Source organism: Lepidochelys olivacea (genome assembly GCF_965140295.1).
Source record: "Lepidochelys olivacea isolate rLepOli2 genome assembly, chromosome: 1".
In the NCBI taxonomy this organism is placed as follows: Eukaryota; Metazoa; Chordata; order Testudines; family Cheloniidae; genus Lepidochelys; species Lepidochelys olivacea.
In genome coordinates, this window is record NC_140411.1 from 22,268,303 (window position 1) to 22,286,034 (window position 17,732).

At 42.3% G+C, this 17,732-nt stretch overlaps 1 protein-coding gene across 12 annotated transcripts in view; it reads right to left on the minus strand.

The window, feature by feature from the left end:
• DLG2 (discs large MAGUK scaffold protein 2) overlaps positions 1-17,732 on the minus strand; it is a gene marked incomplete at its 5' end in the record, with an annotated part of 1,505,837 nt that overhangs the window by 312,656 nt on the left and 1,175,449 nt on the right. For all 12 annotated transcript variants that reach the window (XM_084617703.1, XM_084617709.1, XM_084617707.1 and 9 more), the window contains one exon: positions 3,770-3,838. In XM_084617703.1, coding sequence (XP_084473829.1) covers positions 3,770-3,838 — 69 coding nt within the window. The remainder of the gene's footprint in view (positions 1-3,769; positions 3,839-17,732) is intronic.

Sequence of the window (17,732 nt, forward strand, 5' to 3'; positions counted from 1 at the left end):
GATGAGGTATACCATATATTGTGATAGGCATGTATAGGACCCATAGATCTTGAAAGGTGTGTTGTGGGGGATGTGATCATTGTAACAGTGGTGATATGTCTGCAAGTTTTGCTAGATGTAAATAATTTTGTGCCTTAGCCTTCCTTATTTTGTCCCTACATGCTTGTGTTATTCTTTTGTACTCCTTGGTAATTTGCCCATATTTCCGCTTTTTGTAAGATTACTTTTTGATTTTCAGGTAAAGAGCTCTTGATACAGACTCTTTGGCCTGAATAGGCCTATTACTGTTCTTCTTACCTTTCCTTTGCATCAGGATAGTTTGCTCTTGCAGTTTTAATATTGTCTCTGGGAAATTGCCAGCTCTCCTGCACTCCTTTTTCCCTTATTTTTCTTCACTTGGCACCTTACCTACTAGTTCTCTGAGTTTGTTAAAGTCTGCTTTTTTGAAGTTTATTGTCCTTATTCTTCTATTCTCACTACTTCATTTCCTTAGAATCATTAAATCTATCATGTCATAATTACTTCTACCCAAATTGCCTTCATCCTTCAGATTCGCAACTAATTCCTCCCTGTTGGTCAGAATCAAGTCTAAAATGGCTGTCCCCTGGTTACTTCCTTTACAGTCTGTATCAAAACGTTGTCCCTTATATATTCCAAGAACTTACTGGACATTTTGTGTTTTGCTGTGTTACTTATCCAACTGATGTCTGGGTAGTTAAAGTCTCTCATTATTAACAAGTCTTGTGTTTTGGATATTTCTGTGATTTATTTTAGAAATGCCTCATCCAGCTCATACTCCTGATTTGGTGGCCTGTAGTAAACCCCACCTATGACATCCCCCTGTTTTTCCCCTAATATTTTCACCCAGATATTTTCAGCTGGTCTGCATCTCACCTCCTTCTGGACCTCTCAACAATTATATATATCTTGATATACAATGCATCATCTCCTTTTTTCCCTTGCCTGTCCTTCCTGAACAAGCTAAACCCCTCTATACCAAGTCCAGTCCAGTCATGAGATGTATCCCACCATGTCTCTGTGATGCCAGTTAAGTCATGATTTAGCTTAAGTACTAATAATTTCAGCTCTTCCTGTTTATTTCCCACATTCTTATTTCACATATTCACACAGTCAACCTGTGGAACTGTCGTGAAGGCCAAGACGATAACAGGGTTCAGAAAAGCACTAGGTAAGTTCATGGAGGATAGATCCATCTATGGCTATTAGCCAGAATAAGCAGGGATGGTGTGCCTAGCCTCTGTTTGCCAGAAGCTGGGAATAGGCAACAAGGAGTGGATCATTTGATGATTACCTGTTCTGTTCATCCCCTCTGAGGCACCTGGCATTGGCCACTGTCAGAAAACAAGATACTGGACTAGATGGACCTTTGCTCTGACTCCATATAGCCATTCTTATATTCTTATGTTCATTGTTGTGGTTTGGAAATTAATATCAGTCTATCTGCATGAACTTTCAGATAATTGCAAAATCCTCTGCATCAGCCATTCAAAAAGCTTGGGAAGGAGAAGGGAAGTCTATTCTGCCACCTCCACCTCTCTGGGAGCGGCTCAGCCACTGTCACCCTGATTGTAGGGTGAAGCCATTGCAAACCCTGTATCCTGTTGTATGTAGGGTCCCAGACTACCTTGATCCAGCTCAGGACCTAGTATCGAGGAGTCTTCCCCCAACCCAACACCAATTAGAGCACTGTTTTGTATCCAAATCCAAAATAAATGTAGATTTGTGTATGCATGCTATGGGGGAAGGAAGTGTTAGTGAATGGGGGAATGAGAGGAGGAGGAAATGGCAAGTTTCCCTAGCTCTCATAGTCTGACATAGACTTAATTCTGAAAGTATAAACAAACAAACAAACAAAAAAGGAGAGGCATTGCTTGCTTATTGGATCATGTTATACTTTTTTGCTCTAGGCCTTTTTTGCAGTAATGGAATTTTACACACAATGAATCAGAGGGGACAATCAAAACTAAAATTAAAACTAACCCTCCTAAACAAGCCAGTGCAACCAAAATCCAAGCACTCCATATAACTGTCAGTTATTCTGATATTATTAAAGACATGAAAGCGGTTGACTCTGGTTGTGAATGAATCATCTTCCCCCCATTAGTTTTGTGAAAATTTAGCCATCTGTATATGCAGATCTGCATTTTTACAATCAAATTACACTCACACACAAGCATTGGATGATTTTTCTATATCAAACAGCTCTTGTTCTATCTCCAGAATTAGTGTATTCAGCTTTGGGAATAATTTGTTACACTGAAAGAAACTCACCCATACAATAATATGGTTAACATGGGTTAGAATCAGACATCAGTAAGAATTTCCTTGATTAGTGTGAAATATGTTTCTGTTTTAACATGTACATGTTAACTTGAGGCAAGTGAAGTGAACTCAAGTGATGGCACTCAGATTACTTCCAAGACAGATTAAGTGTTCTGTTACATAGGATATGTCCATCAGAAATATTGAACTTGATGCTCACTATATATAATCAGTCAAAAAGTTTTTAATTAAGCTTCACTGATTTTAAAATAAACGAATGAGCTTTTTTTCTATGCAATTTTTCACTGCAGCAATGGTGTTCAAATTAATCTCTGTAGCACATTGGTACAAACAAAGCAATGAGAGAAAAAATTAAATGGACCACACCAAAAAAATGTAAACCAACCCCCAACAATCCCTGATAACTACACCATATCTCACCTGCCAATAAACCAAAACAAATAATAGCCTTGGGGCTAACATGCTATTTGCTGTCCTAACATTGTTCACTCTGTTTTTATCTTTTATCTCTTTCCCCCACTCTGTATCTGTCTGGTTTATGGGATTATTTTATCAAAACAAGGACTCTCTGCTATTCTATGTCTGTATAATGCCTAGCACAAAGGGTCCCAGATCTTGGTTGGTCACTAGGTACTACTGTGATAAACATGATTATCAATAATAATAATTAAAATATGCATGCAGGGAACTCAGAAACTTGCCTGTCAACCTACACTTTGGAAAGTGGATACTACCACTGTCTGATCCACTCCAGCTTGACGGGTTCAAAGCTCCTTAGTAAAACCACCACAAAATTGTACTTTTCTGTTGCATATCAGCAGCTTTTACCAATTCTTTTCCTGATGTTATTTTTTTCTGCAGATCCTCCAAGAGCTTCAAGGATTTCAGGAAAGCTACAGAAGACCTTTGCCCTCCACAGCAACACTATTTGCATTTACACATTGGCGCCTGGTTCCGACAGCCTGGACACCCCACCTAGCTGGTGCCCCTGCAGCCATAAAACTCAGCTACCAGGGGGGAAGCAGGCATGTTAATGCTACTGGGGATATTTGCACATGTGACTGGGCCAAAGGATCTGCAATAACACCCCATGTTGCCTCCATTAAAGTCCCGTTAACTGAGTTTGGGTGCCTGAGAGGGAAAGGCATGCTATTAAAGAGTGTGGCCCAATGCACCATCAACCTTCTGCTCCACCATGAACCAATTCCAAAAAATGCACAGTAGGTTTGTTCTTGCATTCTAAACCCCATGTAACAGTAGATCCCTGCTGGAAGGCACAGAAGGGGAGTGCCATACCTTCCAACGTGAAGAATTTGGGTATTTCATCTGGTATTAGTACTGGATCAGATAGATTTTTTCCCCCTTCAATCTGGTAAATGTAGCCATGGCAGTGTATAGTTAGAGAGAGAGAGAGAGAAACTCAACTTTCATATGAAGCAGTTCAAGAGACAGAGAACAGCCTTACCCTTCCAGAGAAATGGTTCGTTGTAAGCTCATTGCGGGTGGACGTGTTGCAGTGCTGTGCTGGGAATGACTGTATGGACAAGGAAGAATAAAGAGAAGTATTTGTTAAAGAAATATGACTCTACTTGCTGATTCTCTTGTTCTTACGAAAATGGGTAGTCACAATTAAGATATAATGGATGACCCAGAACTAATTACCAGATTACTGAAATTACTGTGAGGTATTCCTATGCATCTCTCATATTTACTGATCCTTGTGCTCTCTCTCTTTGGATAATAGGGGAAGAAACCAATTATCTTGTCTCCTGTTTAATAAGATGTTATTCCTCATTAAAAACAGATTATAACTAGACAGACTTGGAAGGATTCATCTTTTAAAAAAATGCATGAATACAACAGATTGTATTTTTCAAGTGACTTAAAACAACTCAGATGCGAATTGTTATTTATATAAAATGTAGCAGTAGAACAACTGAGAAATGAAATCAAAGTGCTCTTATCATAGTTCACTATGATAATTTTTTATTGTTTCCTATGTAGAATTTTCAGCAAAAGATTTTGAAATCTGCATCTCTATAACTTTTAACTATGGATTTTTTTTCCAATGGATTTTAGATGGAGGGGGATATTGATTATTGCAGACATTTACTATTAAGAGCTACTGTTTCAAAACCAAATAATTTTCAGCACAAGCCAAACTGTGGATACACAATGTAAACAGAAACTGGATAATAGCTTTTATTTCAAATAAGTACAATAATAAAGGCAATTATAGACACCCCACTCTGAACTGACTAGCATCACCAAAATTAAAATAGTTGACCTTCAGCGGTAGTATTGGATTTGACATTAAATTAAACAATACATACCAGGAGAAGTGGGGGAATGAGATAAAGCTGACAGTAACGCAGATACTTTGACTGTTAAAACAAGTCACATATAGTTCAATCATAGTATTGGCTCTCCCAGAAATTTAGTTGTGGGGCTGGATAGAATTGTTACATCACTTTTAAAAGCACAACCTTCTGGAAGCTATGCTTCTAGGAGTGTTATAAAATGATACTGCCCCTCCTGGATAGTGGCAGATGTAATTATGAGCTCACCAGCTATTTCAATGCTTGCCTATAAATAGTGAAGCTATTAGCACCCTAAATATGATATATAACCAGAAACCACTTTAGTAATCCTCAAGCTATGGTTTCTAGAGCTGGTCAGAAAATGGAAATCCCTTTCTGTGAAAGATTTTGAATTTTTTTCTGTATGAATCAGGACAAAAAATAAAAAAAAACATGATTTTTTTTGCAGGAAGGAAGAAAATACCATTTGGGGAGAACCAAAACAGAATTTTTGAGGTTACCGACTGTCCACCTGGCAGGACGTCTGCCTGGCTCCTCAGGAGTCAGCTGCCTGGGGAGGCAAACAGCTCAAGAGCAGGGCAGGCATGGGAGCCACCTAGCTGGGGAGCTAACCACCCAGTTCTTTGAGTAGCTGATGGAACAGGGGGCAAGCGAGGCTGGCGAGCTTTGGAGCCCACCAGCGAGGCTGTGGTGCAACCTGGAAGCGAGGGGATCCCAGTCAGCCCTCCAGATGAACTGTGAAGAAGTGGAAAGCTGGAGCTTTCATTTCTATATACCTGATGGAAAGATAAAACTTTTATGACAAAATGTAAATTTTCCTGAGGAAAATTGTGATTTTGCGGAAACTGCATTATCCATTGGAAAATCATTCTACTGGAAAATTTCTGAGCAGCTCCAGTGGTTTCTCTCATACTAAATCAGGACTGACTGCAGAACCTGTTGCACACACACACACGTACCCAGTGGGGACAGTAGTATACAGTCGCTTCAGTACAGCACTGAAGAACTTAGAATATCAGTAGTTGAACCAGTTCTGCTCTCATACTGACACAAATCAAATGGAAAGATTCCCGCTGGTTACTGTGGTAGCAGGATTGGGCCCATAGACAGAAGGTGGCAGAAATTTCACAGGGATGTATTGTGATTCATTTAAGTGTTTACACGGTACCTTATAAATTTTGGTTCTACTGCACTGTGTAGGAAAAAAAAACTTTAATGCCATTATATATCATTGATCCACTAAGTTACAGTTTTTGCCTTTTGCTATAAAGCATTATACAGTTATTGAACAACTACGACAGTCTGTTAGGATTAAATACTGCATTATATTTTAATTAAAAACTACGAAGCTCAGTGTCAGTGGGCACCACACATATATTTTACTGTTCATTTCATTTTGCTGCCTAACCAATATATGCTGTGTGATGGAGGACACAATTCAATAAACATTGTAATTTCTCTAGCTGTTTAGCACATGAAGTTGTAACATATGGCACTGTACTACAGGGCGAGCACTACACTTGCTCCCCACTTTCATTTCCAGTAGCTAGTGCTTCACACTATTTCCATTTTTAGTGGATGTTGTGAAGTGGTAAATAGAATTAGGAATAAACGGTCAGTTTTCAGAATGGAGAGAGGTAAATAGTGGTGTCCCCAGGGCTCTGTACTGGGACCAGTGTTGTTCAACATATTCATAAATGATCTGGAAAAAAGGGGTAAACAGTGAGGTGGCAAAATTTGCAGATGATACAAAATTACTCAGGATAGTTAAGTCCAAAGCAGACTGCAGAAAGTTACAAAGGGATCTCACAAAACTGGGTGATTGGGCAACAAAATGGCAGATGAAATTCAATGTTGATAAATGCAATGTAATGCACGTTGGAAAACATAATCCCAACCATGCATACAAAATGATGGGTTTAAATTAGCTATTACCACTCAAGAAAGAGATCTTGAGACCCATGCTTACACAATGGGAAAAAACGGTTTCTCAAAACCCATTGCTAGAACTCTGGCACAGAGGCAACTGAAGGAGTCAGACAAAGATTTGACCACATTTTCAATTTGAGTGATTGACAAAAGAAAATTAAAATCTCCACCGACGCAGTAAATCCTACAAGAATCCTAATTTTTCTAGGAATGTCACCACTGCAAGATCTGGCCCAAAAAGGAAATCTGATCTAGCACCTCTCCTCAAGATATTTTAACCCTCAGTCACTTTTTCAAGCCATCCTCCTTATTAGAAGGAATATAATAATTTCAGTCAGTATAGGAACACTTGTGTCCAGTCACAACTAATCAACAAAGCTTAAATTTTGAGGGAGGCATTTTCAAAAGCAATCAGCACTGGCCTACCTCTGCTACCACTGAGGTCATGGGTTGGACTCCCATTCATTTCAGTAGAAGCACATTTAGACCAGTGCTTAGTGCCTGGAAAATTCCAGCCTAAGTCTGACTATCAACAGAAAACTGCTCACCATCCATCCATAAAGCTAAGAAAAGAAAAGTTCAGAAAACAAGTGTCAAATCATAGCAACAAATACATTTGAGGGAATGATGACCTTGTCTTAGATGTCCACAAGTGAATACAAAGAGACTACAGTTCATTCGGTAAATGAATGAATTCGGGGTTGTGAATTAGTGCCTCAACTCTAAAAGGGTCAAAATGAAGAAAGGGACTAAGCTGATCATCCTAATAACGAAAGAGTCCAAGTTTCCAACTAAGCAGTAATACCTCATCTACGCTGCTGAATTCAAACTGATCCTGAGCATTAATATTTCATACAGACTATTTAGTACAAAACCGAAAGCATAAAACTAGTTTTGACAGATCAAATTCTTTCTAATCATTTTTAACACTGGAGAAATAATAATAAGAATTACATCTTCATTTTTTTAGTTTGGACCTTACAGTATTAAAGAAAATGGTTTTTGTGTTAATGAAGAACTGCAGAAGAGTGCTCTTATTTTCTCATTCAAAAATGGAGATTACTATACATGAGCTATTAGCAGTGTTGACTAGTGGTTAGGATGGCATTCACTTATTTGCTAATGTACAAAAACACAGGGGAAGACATACATCTTGCGCCAAGAACCTTACAGTGCTTTATTAGGCTATGTGAATTATGACTCAGGTTCTGCGTAATAAACCCTTGAATCTCTAAGAAGCATCCTATGTCCAGAGCCAGCTGCTAACTTTGTAATCAGTATAGTCCTTTACTGAGCACAGCAGCAATTCCTAAATAGCTTTAAAAATTTCACACAGGAAAGGACTGTTGAAACAAGAAACTAGAGAAGGGATATTTGAAAACCTTGGCTAAAGTTCACAGAGATGTCAAGTATCTCTGTTTTTTGGTTCCCACTTTAACAGTTCCTGATTTCCCAAGGGTAGATGCTCACCAATTTAAGAAAATCAGGCTCCTTCATAGTGATTCAATATTGGATACTCAAAAACAGAGACACCCAAAAACACGAGTCATCTCCAAAATCTTGGCCATTAGCTTTCAAATTCACATTGCAGCTGCTGTGGAGTTGATGGTGTATTTGCCCAGTAGCACAGTAATTCAATTTTTTAATTTTTTAAGTCTATTTACAGTTAGAGGAAGGAAGCAGCCAAATCAGGTAAACCACAATAATACCTACAGCAGGCTGACAGAAATGAGGAAAAAGGGAGAAGGGGACTATAAAAAAGCTACATCAGATGGATGGAGTGGGAAAGAAAGACTAGACTGGAATATTGCTTTTTATGAATCAGATACTATATTAAATAATATGACCCCATAACAAGCATGATTTACAGTTGTAACTTCATCTCTGTGCTCTGCTGAAATTAACAAACCACTTGAGCCACCAGTGTCATCTGTGCCCCTTAATGGTACTGTATCCTTATTATGTACAATTGGAGGAGGTACATTATTCCTTAGACCTCCCATATGAAAAGCCCTCATAGTACTAATAGTATACTCATTAGAAATGCTTTCCCAATCATAAACAGCTGTGACATACATTTAAAGTGAAACTCTGGACTATTTTTACATTAAGTGCTATATATTGGTGAAATCTGTTGATTTCTTTTTCTTTACAATATTGATCCCACGATATCAGAGAGACAAGGTGGATGAGGTAATATCTTTTATTGGATCAACTTCCATTGGTGAAAGAGACAAGCCTTCCAGCTTACACAGGGCTGTTCTTCAGGTCTGGGCCTGAAGAAGAGCTCTGTGTAGCTCAAAAGCTGGTCCCTTTCACCAACTGAAGTTGGTCCAATAAAAGATTCACCTTGTGTCTTTGATTTCTTTTTCCGTCATTTATAAGATTTGATTCTCAGTACAATATAATTTGTCAAATGTCACACTGAACAGATGCAATTAAAAGAACAATTTAATCACCATCTGATCCAACCAGCTACCCTATTTGAGGCAGAGACTCAGTGGTTTTGCATCTTTCTCAGCATAGCAGCCAGATGAAAAAGCTGAAGATTCTGATCACTTCTTCCAAACGCACAGACCCATCAGACACGACAGGATTACACCCGATGCTGTTAGATTCATGTACATGTTACAGCCCACCTAGCACGCATTATGTAGGATGAAAGAACATGAAACTTTTAATGAAGTTATTGAGGCCAACATTTTCAAATTTGGATGGCTGAACGTAAACACTGGCATCCATATTAAGAAACCTAATGATGTATCCTGGTTTTCAGTGGTGCTGAGCATGGGTTTAGGTGCCTAACATTTGACATTCCAGTTTGTAAATATGTTGCTCTTTGTATCTAAAAATATGTATAGTGCAATATTTAATAGATGTAACAAAAATAATAATAATTGTATATACTACGCAAAAGTATTTGACACTTTTCTCAGACATGTAAGAAGAAAGATATTTCCCCCAAAGAGCTTAGAATAAGGATTTGTTGACCACTGCCCTGACTTTATCATCCTGTCTCATGTTTTGTCTGTGATTTTATGCTTGCTAGAGGTAAAATGACATTATAGGAGTCTAAGATTTACAGGGGTATATTGATTATTAGCTTGGAACATACGTCGGGGGGGAGAACAGGTGAACATAAGTAAATGGGTTATTAAGCTTGCTATAGTTAAGGGCCTCTTATACTATGTTAACCTTGTGGGAGTAGCTATACTAAAGGCTGAAGTGGAGCTGAAATGAGAGAGACCTGCGGAGATAATCCCGGGTCAGATATTCTACACTCTCATTCTGAAAGACAAACAAGTGACCATAAGAGGGTACAGTACACCATAGAATTCCACAAACAGGGAGTTTTGCGGTAGCTTTGGCAATTAGGTTGCAACGTATTTACATATAGGAATTATAGGAGCTTTCTGATGGGCTCCACTTACTTTCCCTTCTATCTCTGTTTCCAGTGGTCTCTCTAAGTTGTAAGTATGCAGAATGTAGGAAACTACTTTACTGGACTTCTTATTTTTATGCAAACTGATTTCCTATGATTTCAGTAATAGTTATCTGTATCAAATTAGGTTTCTCTGTAAGGTTTCACCGAATTCCATCTTCTCAATTATCTAAGTAGCCATGTAGGGAAAGCACATGTCATCTCTGACAAGTGCCTGGTGCACCCCAATAAATTATCTTATAATAATCAGTCAGTGCCTTTCTTTATGAGGATTTGTTTGTTATGAGGCATTGATAACTATGTACTTCATTAACTGTTGGCATCCTGGATGATGTAGGCAAATTGGAGGGCACGCAACGTACAGTAGAACCTCACAGTTATGAACACGTGACGAATTAGAGTAGCCCCCAACCTTGCCCCCCAGCCCTGAACTCCAACCGGGCTGCCTACAGACCCCAGACAGGAGACGCTAGATGCAGGTGCTTGGAAGGGCTGGGGGCGGTACAGCCGTGCCGGGGAAGCTGCCGGCATGGGGCCGATGCTCCTCCTGTGTCTTTCTAGTATGGCGTACTGGCTATAAATAGCTTACTGGTACGGCGTACCGTACCGTACTGCCCTACTTGCACCACTTCCTCTGACCACCACTTCCTGCTCATGGGGTGGGTGCGGTTTCAGCTGCATGCCCTGCTGCTGCTGGCCACCGTCTCTTCACAGTGTGGAGTGCGAGTGTGCCGACAAGTTGCGGTGCCTCTCACTCTGCAGCACACACCGCACAGCAAGGAGGTGCTGGCCAGCAGAAGCAGGTTACACAGCCGCCACCATGCTAACCCTGCGGGCAGGGGGCAACTGCAGATGGATTTCTGGCATGGAGTCTGGGAAGCCCCCACCAGACTAAGCCCCAGGATGGAGCAGCACCACTGACACAAATTGATGGGGTCAGGTTTGGGTCTGAAAACAACTCAACACTCTTGGGCTCAAGTCAGGTCAGGCTTTAAAATTTGGCCTAAGCAAAATTCTAAACTAAACCACTGCAGGGAGTGTTGTAATGTGCTGCTAATATAGGCCAGCGGTAAATTACTACTGCCTAGGAGCAAGGGGGAAATGGGAGAAATTGTGACTCAGGGCGAGTCTACACTACAGCACTGCATCTACCACAGAGGGATTGACAAAGACTCCAAAGTAGAAGGGAGGAGGGTGGGTTGTGGAGCTCCCATAGGGACATACATCTCTAAGAACCATTGTTACTGCACAAGGTGAATAACTTCTTCTTCAAGTAGTGTCCCTATGGGTGCTCCACTGCAGGTGACTCCCGAGTAGTATCCCTTCTGGAGGGCTGGAATTTTGGATTTGGGTCAGTAACAGACGACAGTACTGTGGAGCCAAAATGGCATCAGAGGCGGAGTCCAGGTGATCGCCAAATGTTCTGCAAAAGTGTGGACTAACACTCAAGTCACTGCTCTACAGATCTCTGAGATAGGGACATTCTTGAAGAAGGCGACAGATGACGAAATGGACCTTGTGGAGTGTTTACGAATTGTATCTGGAGTGGTTAAATTGCAAACTTGGTAACACTGTATGATGCAGTTTGAGACCCACTTGGAGACTCGATGGGCATGTAGGCAGGCAAGGCCATCCCTTCCTGATGCGTCCTTGCTGTCACGCACCGGTAAAGGTGATCTCAAGAAAAGGGGGGAAATTAGCTGTGCCTAGAATTCATGCCCTCAGGCCAGGCAGAGCAGTAAGGCAGTCAATGAGCCCCCGACCCTCAGTCAGGGCAGGGCAGCAAACACCTACAAGGCTTTAACAAGGGTAAGCGCCCACACAGCCTAGGATCTCAGGTAAGGGTGAGCACCACCAGAGTCTAGGGGCTCAGGTAGGGGTGAGCACCAGCAGAGTCTAACATCCCAACTTGATAGACAGTAGGGTACCACAGTCCTCCTGGCCTAAGATGGGGGTGCTGCCACCCCAAGGGTGGGGTGGCAGGGAGTAGGGGAATGTGGGCCTGCCCGACTCCAGTGTATCCCAGCCCATGGCCCTATTAGTGGCAGACCTAGTATCAGGCCAATACTCAACCAGACTGTCATCTGCTTTCCCTGGTCTACTTCCTATATCCCCAGGGTTTGATACCTATACATTATAGTTGTCCTCCATCTCCCTGGGGTATGGGAGACGGAGGACAGTGTCAGTGTCTTGGTCGGCTAGCAGTCCTGGGAGCTCTGGCCAGTCCTCAGGAGGCAGCCCTGGCAGCTCTTCTGCAGGCTCCAAGAGCAGGCAGGATGCGTCTGTCTCCCCATGCGGCTCCAACCCCGCTGAGTTGCAGGGCCAGTCTTTTATACTTCCTCTTCCTGTTCCACCCTTCTGCTTCCAGCGGGCTGGGTGTGGCCTTGCTAGCTCTGCCCAGCCGGCAGCAGGTTGTGGTCCCTCCCTGTCAATCTCTGACAGAGGCCGTGCACGCCTCCTCACGGCAGCTGATATTGCTGAGCCCTTGGATCTTTCCGCAATGGAGAGGAAATGTGGTAGGGAGTAAGCAGCTTAGTCCTGCTGACTTCTTCCTTCCTGTGCCCAAAGTCCAGCTAGCCTAAGTAGAGACACAAGGTGGATCTCACAGTACAAACTTGCAGGGCTTGTCTACTCAAACACTAAGTGAATGGGCAGCTGGAGTGTAAATCTACCAGTTGCTAGCCTGCAGCGTACTAAGTGTCCATGTGGACTCTGCTGCTACATATTAGAAATTTCATAGTGTGCTTTGACCTACTCCCATTTCAGTGTGGGGACGATCAAAGCACACTTCAAAACTTCTCATGCAGGGTAGATTTACACATCAAGCTAGGTTTCAGAGTAGCAGCCGCGTTAGTCTGTATTTGCGAAAAGAAAAGGAGTACTTGTGGCACCTTAGAGACTAAACAATTTATTTGAGCATAAGCTTTCGTGAGTTACAGAGTGAGCTGTAGCTCACAAAAGCTTATGCTCAAAGAAATTGGTTAGTTTCTCAGGTGCCACTAGTGCTCCTTTTCTTCTTACATCAAGCTAGGTTTCAGAGTAGCAGCCGTGTTAGTCTGTATCTACAAAAAGAAAAGGAGTACTTGTGGCACCTTAGAGACTATTTGATGCTCAAATAAATTTGTTAGTCTCTAAGGTACCACAAGTACTCCTTTACATCAAGCTAGGCATCTCCTGAAATCTAGAGTGTGTAATATAGCCTCCTGGTTGTCTCGGTAAGACCTGGAGTAAAAGGTTGGAAGATGAATCAATTGGTTCATGTGAAATGGGGAGGTTACCTTCTGAATGAATTTTGGATGTGGCCTGAGTGTTAGTTTATCCCAAAAGAATACCATCTACGGGGGGACGTACCATCAGAGCTACCATTTCACCTATTCTCCTAGCTGAGGTGATCGCGATCATAGAATCATAGAATATCAGGGTTGGAAGGGACCCCAGAAGGTCATCTAGTCCAACCCCCTGCTTGAAGCAGGACCAATTCCCAGTTAAATCATCCCAGCCAGGGCTTTGTCAAGCCTGACCTTAAAAACCTCTAAGGAAGGAGATTCTACCACCTCCCTAGGTAACGCATTCCAGTGTTTCACCACCCTCTTAGTGAAAAAGATTTTCCTAATATCCAATCTAAACCTCCCCCACTGCAACTTGATCAGGAAGGCCGTTTTCATTGAGAGGTATGTAAGCGAACAGGTGGTCATGGTTTTGAAGGGAGGCCTTGTCAGTCCTTTCAGTACCACATTTAGGTCTCATGTGGAAGTAGGAAGTTGAGGTTGTGGGAAGAGGTTTACAAAACCCCTAAGGAACCATTTAGTGGTTGGGTGTGCCAGCACTGAGTATCCCTCTGCTGATTGGTGGAAGGCTGTTATAGCTGCTAGGTGGACTCAGAGAGCTTAGAGATAGCCCTGATCTTTTTAGGGCCAGTGCACAGTCTAAGATATGTGAAAGAGTTGCAGATGTCAGGAGATTTGTTGGGAAGTACACCAAATCCGAAGTACGTTGTGTCAAGGACTTTCTAATGTGTAATAATACCTTTTGCATCTCTGTTGAACAAGAACTTTCTAAGTGTTTGAACCAAGCAAGAGTCATGCCTTGATGCAGAGAATCACCAAGTTGGGATGTAGAGTAAGTCCTCTGTTCTGCAAGAGGAGGCATAGGGTGACTGGGAGAGGGATTGGCAGGCACATCACAAGCTGTGGCAGATGAGGGTACCAGGTCTGTCTCGGCCAAGCAGGAGCGATCAGAATGGCGTGTGTCCCATCTCTTTTTATTTTCAGCAGGACTTTCGATAATAAGGGGAAAGGAGGAAAGGCTAAAAGAAGGTCCCCATCCCAAGGGAAGAGGAGAGCATCACTTAAGGAGTGTTGTCCTATTCTCAATATGGAGCAGTAGAGTGGATATTTCTTGTTCAGGTAAGTGGTGAACAAGTCCATAGTCAGTGTCCCCCATCACCTGAATAGACTGTGAAGTACTACTGAGTGTGGTCGGGTCGGAATTTGTGACTGAGACTGTCCTCTGTAGAGTTTTGTGTGCCCGAGAGATAGGCTGCAGACAATTTCATGTTGTGGGCGATACACCAGTTCCATAGCCTCATCACCTTTGCACAGAAGGAGAGTTACCTAGCTACCCCTGTCAATTTATGTAGTACATGCAGGCTACATTGTTTGTTAGTACTCTCATGTGTGATCCTTTCATCAGTGGGAGGAAGTGGGTGCAGGCATACCTGACTACCTTTAGCTCAAGGAGGTTGATGTAGCAGTTCGGGGGGGAGTGGTCCATCGGGACCTCGACTAACATATCAGAATTGGTGATTGGACATGGATGGCTCGGATGAAGAAGATTGCGGGCCAGATGGTTTATGCCTCAAAAGTTTAGTTTCCTTCCTCTGAGGCTTGTAGTAGTGTTGGGCCAGGTATTGGGAGGTATGTGGCTTATGCTGTGGCTGTGGACTAAGTTTCCTCTTCTGTACTGGTGTGTAGATACCCAGCGACTGGAGAGTGGCCCGAGAATCCTTCAAGGTGTGAAGAGAGGCATCGCTCTTTTCCCAAAGAGCTTAGTGCCCTCCAAGGGAAGATCTTCAATGGTCGACTGAACCTCCTTCGGGAAACCCAAGAGATGGAGTCAAGATGTGTACTGCATCACCAACACGATGGAGATGGACCTAGCCACAGTGTCAGCTGCGTTGAGGGCAGATTGTAGCATTGTCTTTGCTACTAGCTGTCCTTCCTGAATAATGGCCTTGCATTGGTCATAATGCAACTCGGGCAGCTGCTCAATAAAGTTGTTCAGTTTTGAGTAATTTACGTAGTCATATTTCACCTTGATGACTTGGTAGCTGGCAATTCAAAACTGAAGTGTGGCGGAGGAGTGTGCCTTCCTCCCAAAAAGGTCCACACGCTTCCAGTCCCTGTCATAGGAAGTGGACTGCATGTGATGTTGTAGGCCATAGGAGTTAACAGTATCCATCACAATGGGAGGAGAAGAGGAATTCAGTCTCCCTTGCTGGGACGTAGTATTTTTCCCCACCCACTTGCAGGTAGGTGCCACCAATGCTGGGGTCTGCCAGATGGTTTTTGCCACGTCTAGAATGGTCTTGTTAATAGGTAGGGAATCTTTGAGGAAGTGGGGTGAGTGGAGTATGTCAAAGAGATGATGGTGGGTGTCCTTGACCTCTTCTAATGGTATTTGGAGGGTGCCCACCAATCTCTTTGGAAGAGGAGAAAGTTGTCCGCCAGAGACAGTGGGGGATACATAACAGCCTCATCCAGGGAAGAGGAGGAAATAGTCCTCAGGGTCACTTCTTCCTCAGAGCTGCCCTCCTGTTCCTCCACAATTTCTTGCGGAGGTTCTGAAGCCTGGGATGCCCTGGTCGAAAGGATATGCCTCGAGGGCTCTTGAGTGGGGAAACTAAAGTATTTTTCATCTTATTATTTTTTAAGGGGAAAAAATAAGAAAAGAGAAAAAAAAATACCTCTAGAACTATGACTAAGAACTAGGAGGCTAATTAACTACAGAAATGCAAATTGAAAATAATATTCCTAACGGACTGCGAATAGCTCCTTCTCTAGCCAACGGGTGGCTGAGAAGGAACTGAGGGTGCAGCATCAGGAGAGGCATGCATGTGCACGTCTAATGGACACTGCTACCAAAGTTCTACGATCAGCAGTGCAGGGATGCAAGCACACCTACAGTGGAGCACCCATATGGATGCTATTTGAAGAAGAAACTCACAGTTACAAACACCAAAGTTATGAACTGACCAGTCAACCACACATCTCATTTGGAGCCGGAAGTAACCAATCAGGCAGGAGAGACAAAAAAAAAATAAGCAAATAGTCTACAGTACAGTACCATGTTAAATGTAAACTATTAAAAGAAATAAAGGGAAAGTTTTTAAAAAAGATTTGACAAGGGAAGGAAACTGTTTCTGTGCTTGTTTCTTTTAAATTAAGATGGCTAAAAGCAGCATTTTTCTTCTGCATAGTAAAGATTCAAAGCTGTATTAAGTCAATGTTGAGTTCTACTTTTGAAAGAACAGCCATAACATTTTGTTTAGAATTACGAATATTTCAGTTACAAATAACCTCCAATTCCTCAGGTGTTCATAACTGTGAGGTTCCACTGTACTTTGGGTGCCCTCCAATTTGCCTACAGCACCCAGGATGCCAGCAATTAATGAGGTACATAGTTATCAATGCCTCATAAAGAAAGTGACTCTTACCCCCCACCTTACTCTTTGACATGATGCAATTACACAAAGGCTCTCTTGTGTCCCCCACAGCACTGCAATGTCATATCTAATTTACTGTTCACTATTAAGTCCATTAATGGCTATTAGCAAGGATGGGTAAGGAATGGTGCCCCTAGCCTCTGTTTGTTAGACGGTGGAGATGATGGCAGGAGAGAGATCACTTGATCATTACCTGTTAGGTTCACTCCCTCTGGGACACCTGGCATTGGCCACTGTCGGCAGACAGGATACTGGGCTGGATGAACCTTTGGTCTGACCCAGTCTGGCCATTGTTATGTTCTTATCACTCAATGTACATATATCAATATTTGCAATGCCCAATTTTACGTCAATATTTTTCTATCTAAAAAGGTTATGTTTGGAATAATATGTGTAGCACGGAGTTAACCTTTGATTTTAACATTTCTAGCAAAACAGATTCACATCCTAACAACATGAAACATTTGCAGTTTGCAAATATAGACTTAGAGAGACACAGCACAAGGAGCCTCACCACAATGGCAATCCTTGTGTCTTCCTGAAGGAAAGGATTATTCAAGTTTAGCACCAGTCCAGCTACTCTGCTTCCAGAGGGGTCATAGAAGGAATAAGAGTTATGGCCCAGCAGAGGAGGGTGAACCCACATTATTATGATATGTCATTACAATAGTGCCTGGAGGCCCCTTCTGAGATCAGGGCCCCATTGTGTAAACACGTAGTAAGAGAGTCTATGCCCTGAAGAGTTTACAGATTAAATACACAAATTGTTGGAAGGGATGTAGGTCCAGTACCAGGAACAGAACTCAGGACTCTTGACCCCCAGTTTAGTACCCTCTCCACTGGACCACACTGTCTCACATAGCACACAACTGGTATTGTGGCTGTGCTTATTCTACACTCGAAGGGGCATGGACTATGGTTTACTGTCACCATAGTTGAGTCTTTACAGCAGGGATGATCATTCAGTATGATCGACAGGGATTTAGTTAGCACAGTTTCCATTAACAAGTAT